General features: G+C 52.8%; 2 protein-coding genes across 6 annotated transcripts in view; one reads left to right on the plus strand and one right to left on the minus strand.

Annotated features, from left to right (window-relative positions):
* Positions 1-15,779, plus strand: part of LOC130199299 (plasma membrane calcium-transporting ATPase 3-like) — a 218,478-nt gene that overhangs the window by 160,321 nt on the left and 42,378 nt on the right. The gene's annotated exons all lie outside the window — the stretch shown is intronic.
* The window catches only part of flna (filamin A, alpha (actin binding protein 280)), a 66,192-nt gene that overhangs the window by 13,706 nt on the left and 36,707 nt on the right, over positions 1-15,779 (minus strand). For 2 of the 4 annotated variants that reach the window (XM_056422660.1, XM_056422661.1), the window contains 25 exons: positions 15,654-15,767; positions 15,437-15,580; positions 15,236-15,359; positions 14,017-14,177; positions 13,846-13,936; positions 13,597-13,766; positions 13,371-13,488; positions 12,796-12,908; positions 12,482-12,631; positions 12,088-12,406; positions 10,564-10,737; positions 10,334-10,496; positions 9,694-9,854; positions 7,183-7,350; positions 6,992-7,115; positions 6,760-6,916; positions 6,485-6,674; positions 5,499-5,522; positions 4,923-5,170; positions 3,315-3,389; positions 2,785-2,884; positions 1,181-1,321; positions 979-1,107; positions 326-499; positions 79-240 (listed from right to left, as the gene is read on the minus strand). In XM_056422660.1, the coding sequence (XP_056278635.1) occupies positions 79-240; positions 326-499; positions 979-1,107; positions 1,181-1,321; positions 2,785-2,884; positions 3,315-3,389; positions 4,923-5,170; positions 5,499-5,522; positions 6,485-6,674; positions 6,760-6,916; positions 6,992-7,115; positions 7,183-7,350; positions 9,694-9,854; positions 10,334-10,496; positions 10,564-10,737; positions 12,088-12,406; positions 12,482-12,631; positions 12,796-12,908; positions 13,371-13,488; positions 13,597-13,766; positions 13,846-13,936; positions 14,017-14,177; positions 15,236-15,359; positions 15,437-15,580; positions 15,654-15,767 (3,694 nt within the window). The remainder of the gene's footprint in view (positions 1-78; positions 241-325; positions 500-978; positions 1,108-1,180; positions 1,322-2,784; positions 2,885-3,314; positions 3,390-4,922; positions 5,171-5,498; positions 5,523-6,484; positions 6,675-6,759; positions 6,917-6,991; positions 7,116-7,182; positions 7,351-9,693; positions 9,855-10,333; positions 10,497-10,563; positions 10,738-12,087; positions 12,407-12,481; positions 12,632-12,795; positions 12,909-13,370; positions 13,489-13,596; positions 13,767-13,845; positions 13,937-14,016; positions 14,178-15,235; positions 15,360-15,436; positions 15,581-15,653; positions 15,768-15,779) is intronic. The other 2 variants (XM_056422662.1, XM_056422663.1) reach the window with 2 other exon arrangements.

Consider the following 15,779-nt stretch of genomic DNA (forward strand, 5'->3'; position numbering starts at 1 on the left):
CAACGATGAAGAGGAGGGTTGACACAAGGATGAAGAGGAGGGTTGACACAAGGATGAAGAGTAGTGAGCCCCCCTCACCGACGTGTCCGTTGCGCAGCATCTTCAGCAGGCAGGGCTCCTCGCGGCCCGAGGGCGAGGTCAGGGACGAGGTCAGCTGGCTGAGGTCAAAGTCCCCGATGTCCAGAGGGACGTCTGCGGCCGAGCCGACCTTCAGATGGGACATCCTCATGGAGTCATCCCCTGAGGACAGAGAGGACATGGGTCCTGGACGTGGTCCTGGACGTGGTCCGGTCCATACTCAAGGGTCAGAACCAGTTGATCTTACCAGTGATGCGGGCGGAGAAGGGGCTGCCCGGGATGTGCTGCTCGTTGTACTTCACCAGGATGCTGTAGTCTCCGGGCAGGACGGGCAGGTAGGACACGGTGCAGGTCCCGTCCTGGTTGTCCACGCAGCTGATGTCGGCCTTGGACGGACCCTCGATGGCCAGAGACAGACCCCCTTCAGGAGGAGCCCAAGGCAGTTTAGTGACACACACACATTGTTTCTACATTCTCATCCAGGCCGGTGGGTCCCCAGGCTGGTGGATCTCTAGGCTGGTGGGTCTCTAGGCTGGTGGGTCCCCAGGCTGGTGGGTCCCCAGGCTGGTGGGTCTCTAGGCTGGTGGGTCTCTAGGCTGGTGGGTCTCTAGGCTGGTGGGTCCCCAGGCTGGTGGGTCTCTAGGCTGGTGGGTCCCCAGGCTGGTGGGTCCCCAGGCTGGTGGGTCTCTAGGCTGGTGGGTCCCCAGGCTGGTGGGTCCCCAGGCTGGTGGGTCTCTAGGCTGGTGGGTCCCCAGGCTGGTGGGTCCCCAGGCTGGTGGGTCCCCAGGCTGGTGGATCTCTAGGCTGGTGGGTCTCTAGGCTGGTGGGTCCCCAGGCTGGTGGACTTGTGTCCAATGCATATCTTGACCTCAGAACCCTAACCCGGTGGAGCGTACGTACCCTCACCGGCGTCCTTGGTGTTGACGGTGAAGACGGCCGGCTTGTTGACGGTCCCGTGGATGAGGCCGGGCCCGTAGGCGCTCACATTGCCACTGTTCATGTAGTCCACGTAGAACTGTAAGGGACTTCCTGTGGGAGAAACAGAGTCATGAGGCCCGCCCGCGGTGCTGACCCGGTTCTACCCGTGGCTCGGTGCCGGTACCGGGGATGTGGATGCCGTCGTATTTGATGTCCATCTCGTGCAGACCGGCCTCAGTGGGCGAGAACTTCACCGTCACCGTGCCGTCCTTGTTGTCTGTGATGTCGGGCTGGGCCACCGAGCCCGACGGCATCCGGACCTCACCTTCAGGGGACAGACAGTGAGACCACATGACCACAGACCACATGACTACAGACCACAGACCACATGACTACAGACAACATGACCACAGACCACATGACTACAGACAACATGGCTACAGACCACATGGCTACAGACCACATGGCTACAGACCACATGACTACAGACCACATGGCTACAGACCACATGGCTACAGACCACATGACCACATGACTACAGACCACATGGCTACAGACCACATGACCACATGGCTACAGACCACATGGCTACAGACCACATGACCACAGACCACATGGCTACAGACCACATGACTACATATCACATGACTACAGACCACATGACTACAGACCACATGGCTAGAGACCACATGGCTACAGACCACATGGCTACAGACCACATGGCTACAGACCACATGACTACAGACCACATGACCACATGACATGACCACATGATCACAGACCACATGACTACATGACTACAGACCAGACGGCTACAGAACACATGACTACAGACCACATGGCTACAGACCACATGGCTACAGACCACATGACTACAGACCACATGGCTACAGACCACATGACCACATGACATGACCACATGATCACAGACCACATGGCTACAGACCACAGGGCTACAGACCACATGACCACATGACCAGACCACATGATCACAGACCACATGGCTACAGACCACAGGGCTACAGAACACATGACCACAGACCACATGACTACAGACCACATGGCTACAGAACACATGACCACAGACCACATGGCTACAGACCACATGGCTACAGACCACATGACCACAGGACCACATGACTACAGACCACATGGCTACAGACCACATGACTACAGACCACATGGCTACAGACCACATGACTACAGACCACATGGCTACAGACCACATAACTACAGACCACATGGCTACAGACCACATGGCCACAGACCACATGTCTACAGACCACATGACTACAGACCACATACCACATGACTACAGACCACATGACTACAGACCACATGACTACAAACCACATGACTACAGACCACATGGCTATAGACCACATGACTACAGACCACATGGCTACAGACCACATACCACATGGCTACAGACCACATGACCACAGACCACATGACTACAGACCACATGGCTACAGACCACATGGCTACAGACCACATGGCTACAGACCACATGACTACAGACCACATGGCTACAGACCACATGACTACAGACCACATGACTACAGACAACATGGCTACAGACCACATGGCTACAGACCACAGACTACATGGCTACAGAACACATGACCACATGACTACAGACCACAGACCACATGACTACAGACCACATACCACATGACTACAGACCACATGACCACATGACTACAGACCACATGACTACAGACCACATGACTACAGACCACATGACCACATACCACATGACTACAGACCACATGACCACAGACCTACCTGTGATCTCTCCCTTCTGGATGGTGAACGGGATGACAAGGTCAAACGGCCTCAGCCCCGCCATGTCCAGGCCGTTCAGTCCCATCGACCTGTCGGTTGCCTAGGAGACAAGGGGTCAGAGGTCAGATATGCAGCCTGTGGAGAGGGTGTGGTCAGAGTAACAGTCAGGGAGGGGGCACAGACATGAGATGAAAAGATGGTGATCATGGTCAGGATGATGACACAGCACTGTGAGGATGAGATGACAACTACACTGAAGGTCAAAGGAGGTCAAAGCTGGACAAAGCACAGCGGGACATCGTGTGAATGAGGACATCTGACACTTTGATCCTCCCAAAATGGCGTTTTGTCTCCTGAGCAAGTCGCCATGAGTCATGGTGAGCAGACACGATGACTCATGGTGAGCAGACCGATGAGTCATGGTGAGCAGACCGATGGCTCCTGTCTATGAGCTGGAGGAAGAAGAAGGCCCTCAGAGGTAAAGACAGGAGGAGAGGAAGGAAGCCAAGAGGATGAGAGGCTGGAGGTACCCAGGGCTGTTGAGCGTAGTACTGAGGCCTCTGGCTCTGCTGCATGAGCTGGTCTGATGGAGCTCCTTCCAGCGCCTGGGGGGGGGGGGGGGGTGAATGAGAACATGTCTGGTGCAACCAGGAGCCGATCACCAAGCTTCTGTGGACAGAAACGGCATCAAGGACCTTTGGTCCAAAGGGTTAAGTTAAGCCTAACCCTATGGACCAAAGGGTTAAGTTAAGCCTAACCCTATGGTCCAAAGGGTTAAGTTAAGCCTAACCCTATGGACCAAAGGGTTAAGTTAAGCCTAACCCTATGGACCAAAGGGTTAAGTTAAGCCTAACCCTATGGTCCAAAGGGTTAAGTTAAGCCTAACCCTATGGACCAAAGGGTTAAGTTAAGCCTAACCTTATGGACCAAAGGGTTAGGCTTAACCTAACCCTCACTCACAGCGCTCTACTGAAGACAGTGTGGGCTGCTCGTATGTTTCAGGTGTCATGTGATCACGGGTCAACACCTGAGGACCCACGGAGAGCTTAAAGGCTCGCGTGTTGGATCCTCCTCCTCCTCCTCCTCCTCCTCCTCCTCCTCCTCCTCCTCCTCCTCCTCCTCCTCCTCCTCCTCCTCCTCCTCCTCCTCCTCCTCCTCCTCCTCCTCCTCCTCCTCCTCCTCCTCCTCCTCCTCCTCCTCCTCAGGCTGTTCCTGCAGGAGACAAACGGAGCGCCTGCAACCTGATGTCATCCGGAGATTCCAAAAACGCAGATTTCTTCACCTGTGTCTTAAAGTGCTTATTTTAGTTTCGTAAAGTATTAAAGGAAACTTCTCTGTAAATACAAGACTATTCTTAATCATTGCTCTCTGCCTGCAGCTGGACCACTTAGATGTCAGGCTCTGTTGCCGTTGTCCCGGTAACCAGGTGGACCAGTTAGATGTCAGGCTCTGTTGCCGTTGTCCCGGTAACCAGGTGGACCAGTTAGATGTCAGGCTCTGTTGCCGTTGTCCCGGTAACCAGGTGGACCAGTTAGATGTCAGGCTCTGTTGCCGTTGTCCCGGTAACCAGGTGGACCAGTTAGATGTCAGGCTCTGTTGCCGTTGTCCCGCAACCAGGTGGACCAGTTAGATGTCAGGCTCTGTTGCCGTTGTCCCGGTAACCAGGTGGACCAGTTAGACGTCAGGCTCTGTTGCCGTTGTCCCGGTAACCAGGTGGACCAGTTAAATGTCAGGCTCTGTTGCCGTTGTCCCGGTAACCAGGTGGACCAGTTAGATGTCAGGCTCTGTTGCCGTTGTCCCGGTAACCAGGTGGACCAGTTAGATGTCAGGCTCTGTTGCCGTTGTCCGCAACCAGGTGGACCAGTTAGATGTCAGGCTCTGTTGCGTTGTCCCGGTAACCAGGTGGACCAGTTAGATGTCAGGCTCTGTTGCCGTTGTCCCGGTAACCAGGTGGACCAGTTAGATGTCAGGCTCTGTTGCCGTTGTCCCGGTAACCAGGTGGACCAGTTAGATGTCAGGCTCTGTTGCCGTTGTCCCGGTAACCAGGTGGACCAGTTAGATGTCAGGCTCTGTTGCCGTTGTCCCGGTAACCAGGTGGACCTGAGCTCTCCCACGTGTGTGAGTGAGGCTGAACTCACCGTGATCTGGAAGGGGCTGTTGGGGATGTGCTCTCCTCCGAAGCGGACGCAGATCACGTACTCGCCGGGCTGCGGCGCCGTGTAGAAGATGTCGAACGTTCCGTCCTCGTTTTCAACGACGTCCACGTCAAGCTCCGCCCCCTCCGGCGTGCACACGCTGCACGTCACTTTGCCTTTCCCCGCCGCCTTGGCGTCCACCGTGATGACGGTCTGCTCGCCAATCTGGATGGTTGGGCCGACACCGGCTCCTGGAGGATGACGAAGGTGGGGCCAGGTGAGGGAGAACCCTTCATCTTACCACACAACATTGAGCATGCTCATTCCAGAAACACACGACCAGCATGAACATCTATTCTTATTTTCTACTGCGTGTTATCACGACCCAGGTTATCCTACAGTACACCTGAAGCTGGATTAGCCATTCCACCATGCCATCCTCCGTTAGTCCATTAGTCCAATCAGAGACGAGCGACCGGTTATGACAGAGGAAGTGGAAGAAGAGGTGAGTGGAAGAAAAGGCACTGGGAGAGAGAGAAGAGGAGAGGCTGGCGCCCCCAGGTCCTTCAAGAGGCTTACCTAAACCGTGACCGCCGATTGAGACTGAGAACCAACGTGAGAAGCAGGGGAGCAAAAAACAAAGTGACAAAGAAAGACAGTCAGGTGGGCGAGTGTGTGTGTGGGGGGGGGGGGGGGGGGGCAATAACTGTGCTCCAAGCACTGTGGAAACAAACGGTGATGGTGGAGTGTGAAGCAGGGCGGGTGTGGGTGTGTGTGTGTGTGTGTGTGTGTGTGTGTGTGCACAGCGTGAGGAACACTCAATAAGACACGGGCAGCACACCGAGACACAAAATCATCAATCATTACAGAACAGAAACTTATTTATTCACATTTTGCAAATATAAGATGTGAATTTTTTTTAAAAATATCATTTATTCATCTGACGCTAAATGTGAAGCGAGAATTATCAGCCACTTAGCTTAGCATAGCATACAGACTAGAAGTGAAAACAGGTAACTAGCTAGCTCAGCTCCGTCTACAGGAACTAAATCCACCTTTAAAGTCCATCAGTAACATGTTCCACCTCGTGGGTTTCATCGGTGAAACGACGGTAAAAACAGGCAGTGCTGTGGGCTGAAGGCCATTTCCACTTGCATCCAGTCTTTTTGCTAAGCTAACCATATCCCGGCCTCAGCCCCTTATTTAAAGGAAAGATATGCGAGTGGTATAAATATTCTCGTGTGTTAAAGCTGCATTCTCTCTCCTGACCACCAGGGGGCGACTCCTCTGGTTGTATAGAAGGCTAGTTGCATGTTTACCGTTTGGTTGTTAATAATTCCTGGCAGTTTTTTCCTAGCCAAAATTAGCATCCCTTTTATGTCACGGTTAACCTGAAATACCCAGCCAGGAATCTAGGGTCAGCATTATTTATGCTAACGGTACCTAGCTTCACCCTCTCATTCAATTATTGCCACTTCGGGCTCTAAAAAATGAACAAAACGAACTAAAATGATTGCCACCTCGACGAGGTGAAAACCAAAGGTGTGTGAGCGTCCGGTACACACCTGTGACGGTGCACTTGCTGGCGTCTCCGGTGGGCAGGGCCCGGATGCGGTAGGGGGAGTATGGGATCTCATCCCCGCCATACTTAATGAGGATGGTGTACCTGCCCGTCATGTCCGGCACGTAGGACACCAGGTAGATCCCGTCGTGGTTGTCGCGGATGTTGGCCTTCTTCGGCTTCCCTTCCGGGTCCTGCAGCGGGGAAAGTGACCACAGTTTTAACCGGTTAACCAAAGTCATACGTTTGTATCTTCCTGATTTGCATGCCATCACTCACGGTGATCTGCACCGCCAGCAATCCCTCGCCGGCGTCTTTGGCGTCGATGGTGAACTCGACGGGCAGAGAGGCGGGCACCCCGCTGGTGTTGAGGCCGGGTCCGCTGGCACGCACCTTGCTGGCATCGTGGGTGGGGAGCACCTTCACCTTGTAGGGGCTGAGGGAGGAGGAGAGGGTGCGTGAAGACACTGAAGCCCAACACACACGTGTTGACTGGACACAGGCGCGTCACCTGCGTGGGATCTCCTGGTCGGCATACAGCACGTTGATGGAGTAGGGCCCCTCTCGGGTGGGGACGTAGCTGACGGTGTGGGTCTGGTCTCCGTTGTCCACCACTTCCACTGGCTCCACCACACCTGGACACAAGGGCGACCCTCAGGACCGCCAGCTTCAGACCAAAGACACAGGCAGAACACTGCCTACCTTTGGGTCCTTGTACGCGGACCTGCAGTGGGGCCACTCCAGCTTTGGAGGCGTCCACTGTGAATGCCTGTGGGACGTTGGCTCTGACGTTGGTACCCAGGCCTGAACCCAGGCACTTCACCTTGGTACTGTCCACTGAGTCGCTGACGGGCACAGAGAACGGACTGCCTGCAGACAGACAGAGGGTTACCCCACAGACTGTTACCCCACTGTTACCCCACAGACTGTTACCCCACTGACTGTTACCCCACTGTTACCCCACAGAGGGTTACCCCACAGACTGTTACCCCACAGACTGTTACCCCACAGACTGTTACCCCACAGACTGTTACCCCACAGACTGTTACCCCACAGACTGTTACCCCACAGAGGGTTACCCCACGGACTGTTACCCCACGGACTGTTACCCCACAGAGGGTTACCCCACAGAGGGTTACCCCACGGACTGTTACCCGACAGAGGGTTACCCCACGGACTGTTACCCCACAGAGGGTTACCCCACGGACTGTTACCCCACAGAGGGTTACCCCACAGAGGGTTACCCCACAGACTGTTACCCCACAGAGGGTTACCCCACGGACTGTTACCCCACGGACTGTTACCCCACGGACTGTTACCCCACAGACTGTTACCCCACGGACTGTTACCCCACGGACTGTTACCCCACAGAGGGTTACCCCACAGACTGTTACCCCACGGTTACCCCACTGACTGTTACCCCACAGAGGGTTACCCCACAGACTGTTACCCCACAGACTGTTACCCCACGGTTACCCCACTGACTGTTACCCCACAGACTGTTACCCCACAGAGGGTTACCCCACGGACTGTTACCCCACGGACTGTTACCCCACAGAGGGTTACCCCACGGACTGTTACCCCACAGAGGGTTACCCCACGGACTGTTACCCCACGGACTGTTACCCCACAGAGGGTTACCCCACGGACTGTTACCCCACAGAGGGTTACCCCACAGAGGGTTACCCCACAGACTGTTACCCCACAGAGGGTTACCCCACGGACTGTTACCCCACAGACTGTTACCCCACAGACTGTTACCCCACAGACTGTTACCCCACAGACTGTTACCCCACGGACTGTTACCCCACGGACTGTTATCCCACAGACTGTTATCCCACAGACTGTTACCCCACGGACTGTTACCCCACAGACTGTTACCCCACAGACTGTTACCCCACAGACTGTTACCCCAGACTGTTACCCCAGACTGTTACCCCAGACTGTTACCCCACAGACTGTTACCCCACAGTTACCCTACAGACTGTTACCCTACAGACTGTTACCCTACAGACTGTTACCCCACGGACTGTTACCCCACAGACTGTTACCCCACAGACTGTTACCCCACGGACTGTTACCCCACAGACTGTTACCCCACAGACTGTTACCCCACAGACTGTTACCCCACAGACTGTTACCCTACAGACTGTTACCCCACAGACTGTTACCCCACAGACTGTTACCCCACAGATTGTTACCCTACAGACTGTTACCCCACAGACTGTTACCCCACAGACTGTTACCCCACAGATTGTTACCCTACAGACTGTTACCCCACAGACTGTTACCCCACAGATTGTTACCCTACAGACTGTTACCCCACAGACTGTTACCCTACAGACTGTTACCCCACAGACTGTTACCCCACAGACTGTTACCCCACGGACTGTTACCCCACAGACTGTTACCCCACAGACTGTTACCCCACAGACTGTTACCCCACTGTTACCCCACAGACTGTTACCCTACAGACTGTTACCCTACAGACTGTTACCCCACAGACTGTTACCCTACAGACTGTTACCCTACAGACTGTTACCCTACAGACTGTTACCCTACAGAGGGTTACCCCACAGACTGTTACCCTACAGACTGTTACCCTACAGACTGTTACCCTACAGACTGTTACCCCACAGACTGTTACCCTACAGACTGTTACCCTACAGACTGTTACCCCACAGACTGTTACCCCACAGACTGTTACCCTACAGACTGTTACCCTACAGACTGTTACCCCACAGACTGTTACCCTACAGACTGTTACCCTACAGACTGTTACCCCACAGACTGTTACCCCACAGATTGTTACCCTACAGACTGTTACCCCACAGACTGTTACCCTACAGACTGTTACCCCACGGACTGTTACCCCACAGACTGTTACCCCACAGACTGTTACCCCACAGACTGTTACCCCACTGTTACCCCACAGACTGTTACCCTACAGACTGTTACCCTACAGACTGTTACCCTACAGACTGTTACCCCACAGACTGTTACCCTACAGACTGTTACCCTACAGACTGTTACCCTACAGACTGTTACCCTACAGAGGTTGACATGATGAGACACAACAGAACACAACGGTTGTCCATCGTCTTTCCTTCGGAATCTTTTCCTGTGAATGAACCAGTTCGGTTCTCAAGTGACTGAATTCTTTAAAGGGTGAGACATGATGGCGGTAGGATGACCGAGTGCTCAGCGCCGTACCTTTGATGGGCTGTCCTCCGTAGGTGATGTTGAGGTTGTACTTGCCGGTCTCGTATGGGATGTACTCCACACTGCAGCTGCCATCCTTATTATCAGTGCAGGACATTTTGGCCTCCGATGGACCCTCCATGGCCAGACCGAGACCACCAGTACCTGCTCCTCTGCAGAGGGAAGACGATGGACATACATGCAGGACGAACTTCAACGACATTTGCCTTTTCCACTTTGTACTCTTCCAAAGTCCATGTCAAATTAGTCCGCGAACGTATGAAAAAGCAAAATGACGTGGGACAGCGTGCCCGTTAGTGTTGACTGAGATATATTTCCTTTGATATACTTTTCCTTAACAGTCTTTTTTTAGATGAATCGGGAAGCCGACAGCAAAGTCAAACTTTACTTTGAATGTAATCAAACAATAAAAAGCTCCCCATGTCCTCAAAGGGTCCGGAGTCAATGCCACAGCGCTTCTGTTGGCGCAGCGATGCCCCTTCAGAAACACGGCTCAGAGGGCTTCACCATCTGGCCACAGACCCCGCCCCAGGACCTCAGGAACAACTCTTTTTAGGGCGGGTCATGTTCCCAGAACTAAGGTGGATAGTTCCCGCGGTTAAAGAGGGACTTGAGTGAATGTCTCACTTACCGGGTTTCCACAGTGAACTTGTTGGGCTTGTTGGTGATGCCGCCTTTCAGGCCGGGACCATGCACTCGAACGCGAGCTGGATCGCAGCCCTCGGTGACGGCGACACGAAACGGACTCTTGGGTACCAGAGAGCCGTCGTAGCAGACCTCCACGCTATGCGGGCCTGAGGCACAAGGTCCCGTTAGACAATCCAATCACAAGCCGGAGACACTCTGCTCCGCTGAACTCACCCTCCTCGTAGGGAGTGTACTCTACGTTGTAGGTTCCATCTCCGAGGTCGGCGATCAGGGCGTCCGTGCGGCTGCCAGACGGGTTGCTGATGAGGGTTTTGATGTGGTCTCCTCCGGTCTGTGTGAGAGCACGAGCATCCACGGTGAAGTCGGTGGTCGCCTCGCGGAAAATCCCTAAAACACCCAGAACATGGGACACGTTTACAAGCGTTAACCGGTTCAGATACGTTTGATGTAGACAACGATGACAGGGCTCTGTACATGTGTAAACCACCAGGGTTAGAGTTAACCCTAACCCTGTACATGTGTAAACCACCAGGGTTAGAGTTAACCCTAACCACCACCAGGTTAGAGTTAACCTAACCCTGTACATGTGTACACCACCAGGGTTAGAGTTAACCCTAACCCTGTACATGTGTAAACCACCAGGGTTAGAGTTAACCCTAACCCTGTACATGTGTAAACCACCAGGGTTAGAGTTAACTCTAACCCTGTACATGTGTACACCACCAGGGTTAGGGTTAACCCTAACCCTGTACATGTGTAAACCACCAGGGTTAGAGTTAACCCTAACCCTGTACATGTGTAAACCACCAGGGTTAGGGTTAACCCTAACCCTGTACATGTGTAAACCACCAGGGTTAGAGTTAACCCTAACCCTGTACATGTGTAAACCACCAGGGTTATGGTTAACTCTAACCCTGTACATGTGTACACCACCAGGGTTTCAAGATTCAAGATTCAAGATTCAAGATGTTTTATTTGTCACATACACACACAGGGTGTGCAGTGAAATGAAAGTGGCAATGCTCAGCAGGAATGTGCAAGGGCAACAAGTACACACTATTTACAAATAAAAAACAACACAATATTTACAGTAAGTGTGTGTGTGTGTGTGTGTGTGTGTGCCTAAGAGGGGCAGTTGTGTGGGTCTATGTGGGGGTTATGGTTAACCCTAACCCTGTACATGTGTACACCACCAGGGTTAACTCTAACCCTGTACATGTGTAAACCACCAGGGTTAACCCTAACCCTGTACATGTGTACACCACCAGGGTTAGGGTTAACTCTAACCCTGTACATGTGTACACCACCAGGGTTAACTATAACCCTGTACATGTGTAAACCACCAGGGTTAACTCTAACCCTGTACATGTGTAAACCACCAGGGTTAACTCTAACCCTGTACATGTGTACACCACCAGGGTTAGGGTTAACTCTAACCCTGTACATGTGTACACCACCAGGGTTAGGGTTAACTCTAACCCTGTACATGTGTACACCACCAGGGTTAACTCTAACCCTGTACATGTGTACACCACCAGGGTTAACTCTAACCCTGTACATGTGTACATTTGAGTGATGGCAGAAACACTGCCCTCTGTACTGTGGATCAGGACCTAGTGGCAAAAGAGTAAAGGGTGAGAAATACAAATGAAATACATTAGATCTGGTGGCCAGAACACAGAACCGGGTGTGGATTAAAGCGAGAGGTGCACGCTGATGTTCTGCAGCCAGCGCTACCTTGGCCCTCCACTCCGGGGCCGAACACACGCACTCCGCTGGCGTCCACCGCGGGCTTCACGGTGAGCCGGGCGGGGAAGTTGGGCACATCCTGCCCGCCGTAGCGGATGGTGAGCGTGTAGGAGCCGGGGTACAGCGGGATGTAGGTGATGGTGTACGTCCCGTCTCCGTTGTCCTGGATGTGAACCTCGGCCTCGGTGCCGCTGTCAGAGATGATCTCGATGGTCAGCTCGGCCGGGCCGGCGTTGGTGCAGTCCACGACGAACTCCCCTTTCTCCCCGACCTTGGCGCGCTCCAGGCCTGGGCCGGAGCAGCGGACCTGAGGACGGACAGATGTACACGATGAAGAACGGTTGCACGTCGTATTCTATGGATGTCGGTAACCGTGACCGACCTTGGAAGGGTCGGAGACGGGATAGGCTGTCGGCTTGAAGGGGGATCCGGGGATCGGCACTGCATCATAGGTCAGTTCCACCTGGTATGGCCCCGCCTCTCGCGGGATGAACTTCACCCGACTGGTCTCTGGGCTCAGCCCGGGCTCCACCTGACCACAGAGAGGAACCGGTTCATACCAGATCAAACCACATATTAACATTTAGCTACAAACAAAAGACATTCAGACCGTATTGAGGCTGAGAGGACCACACATGTCAAAATACAACGGACACCAAGCTCCTGGAATGCAAATCATCAAATGATGTGTCCTACCTTGCTGGCCACCGGCTTCCCTGATGGCGAGGTCACCTTGGCGGCGACCTTCCCCTGACCACCAGCACCCTTTGATTTGACGGTCACTTCCTGGTCTTTGCCGACAGTCATCTCTACAATGACAGAGAGGCCACTGAGGTCAAACTATGACACGTATCAAATGGTATGCTTGAGACTTTTTATATGGGCAACCACAAAAGGAAAATAGACATGATTGGAATATTCATAGGCAGCAAAAATGACCAATTCAAAGAAAACCGGCCGAACACTTCCACCATGGAACGTTGGATCAACACGTTTCATTTCCAGTAAGATGTTTTCCAATTCTCACTCGGGTCATGAATGTTTCTAACAAACTCGGAATATTGACCTCATAACTCAGAATTATTATTATCCATCGTGCAGGATTTTACATCTATTTGTTTATTTTCCTGGCAGAAAAGCGACTTTAGGCAAACAAGAGCTCTTCGTCACGAGTTGCAGATCGTTGTCACGCCGGATGAAACGCAACGGGAGAAAGGCCCGGGAGCTCCGAGGGACGAGTTATGAACTCAGAGGACAGGAAAGGGACGCACTGTCTCCCAGGCCGGTGACGTTGATCTTGCCGAGGTCCAGTGTGGGGGCCACGGCAACGCTGAAGGGGCTCTTGGGAATGGGGTCTCCACCGTAGGTCACAGCGACGCCCAGAGGGCCCTGAGGCAGGAAGTGGACATGATCACACCGACTCATGTGTAGGAGGGTTAGGGTCAACAGCTCATGTGTTCGAGGACCAAGGAGCCTGCAGGTGTGCGTCTCCCTCACCTGCTGCACCGGGGTGTACTTCACCGTGTGCGTGTTGTCATGGTTGTTGATGATCTCAAAGTCCTTGACGGCCTCTCCTTTGGTCGGGCCGCTGAAGCTGCAGTCCAGGTTGGCCTTCCCTGCTGCTTTGGTGCTCACCGTGAAGTGAGTGGGCTTGTTCAGCTCGACCCCTGAAGCACAGGAAGCATGTTCATGAGAACCACAATCATCTCACAGGAGGTCACAGAACTACTGATCAGGTGTCCGCACCACTGCGGCTGAGTCCGGGTCCCTCTGCCTTGACTTTGCTGGCGTCGTGAGAAGGATCCACTTTGATCCTGATGGGCGTCATTGGAATAGCCTGAGAACCCACAATGCTGTGTCAGCACAGGAATACACCCAGTGGTCCATCTGCACACGGCTTCACGCTGCAGGCCTCACCTGGTCAGCAAACAGGACCATGATGGTGTAGCTGCCGGCTCCAGGAGGCGTGTACTTGACGGTGAACGTGTCGTTGTCGTTCCGAATGATGTCAAAGTCGATGTCGGCCTCTGCGGGTCCCACCACTCCGGGGGCACACTTGATTCCTATGCTGATGTCACCTGAGGAGGTCAGGAGGTCAACATGAGTTCTGGTGCTTCAGTGTCAGTGTATTACTACAGTATACTAGTGTATTACTACAGTATACCAGTGTATTACTACAGTATACTAGTGTATTACTACAGTATACCAGTGTATTACTACAGTATACTAGTGTATTACTACAGTATACCAGTGTATTACTACAGTATACTAGTGTATTACTACAGTATACTAGTGTATTACTACAGTATACCAGTGTATTACTACAGTATACCAGTGTATTACTACAGTATACCAGTGTATTACTACAGTATACCAGTGTATTACTACAGTATACCAGTGTATTACTACAGTATACCAGTGTATTACTACAGTATACCAGTGTATTACTACAGTATACTAGTGTATTACTACAGTATACCAGTGTATTACTACAGTATACCAGTGTATTACTACAGTATACTAGTGTATTACTACAGTATACCAGTGTATTACTACAGTATACTAGTGTATTACTACAGTATACCAGTGTATTACTACAGTATTCTAGTGTATTACTACAGTATACCAGTGTATTACTACAGTATACCAGTGTATTACTACAGCATACCAGTGTATTACTACAGTATACCAGTGTATTACTACAGTATACCAGTGTATTACTACAGTATACCAGTGTATTACTACAGTATACTAGTGTATTACTACAGTATACCAGTGTATTACTACAGTATACTAGTGTATTACTACAGTATACCAGTCTGGAGTAACGGGAACAGAGCTAACGGGACAGGGAGCATCTGGCCCACTAGCTGCTGAGCGCTCCTCTAGCTAACGGGACAGGGAGCGACGCTCTAGAACCGTGAGAGAGGCGTTCAGTCTGAGCTGGAGGACGCATGCTCGCTCTGTGAAGCGAAACACACCTGTAGAGTTGGATGATCGACGGTGTGTACACATGACACATGGTGTTTGTTGAACTAGGACTACGCTCTGCAGAGCTCCTGTTGAGCCGCTCATCAACACAGTGGTAGAGCACACGCAGGGCAGGGTTAGAGGAGTCGTGTATCGGTGGCTCTACCTTGTCCAGCCTCTGCACAGTCAACCGTGAAGTATGTTGGCTCGAAGGCCTTGAGGCCGGTCTTGGCCACCCCTGGTCCGGAGACCTTCACCTTGTTGGGATGACAGCCTGCTCCGATGTTCATCTGAGGACAGAGAACCAGCAGCTCAGGAAGAGAGCGGCTGTTGTGAGACAACCCCTCTGTGAAGGTCTCAGACTCACTCTGAACGGGCTGTCGGGGATGTTCACTCCTCCCCAGGAGACCATGGCGGTGTGTTTCACTGGCTTACGAGGGGTGTAACAACAGGCGTATGTGCCGTTGCCATTATCCTTCACTTGGACCTCAACCGGAGCTCCTTCCCCGTCCTGTGGATGAGAGGACGGGTCAGAAGAGGAAGCCAAGGTCCATTCTGATCACATGACACCGACACACTCGTACCTGAGCTGCAATCTTCAGAGGAGCTTTTCCTCCTTGCTTGGCGTCCACGGTGAACTCGGTGGGCTTCCCGACAGCCAGGCCGCTGCTCTGGAGGCCGGGACCGAAGGCCAGGACCTGGAGCACAAC

The sequence above is a fragment of the Pseudoliparis swirei genome, chromosome 9, assembly GCF_029220125.1.
Source record: "Pseudoliparis swirei isolate HS2019 ecotype Mariana Trench chromosome 9, NWPU_hadal_v1, whole genome shotgun sequence".
NCBI classification, from domain to species: Eukaryota; Metazoa; Chordata; class Actinopteri; order Perciformes; family Liparidae; genus Pseudoliparis; species Pseudoliparis swirei.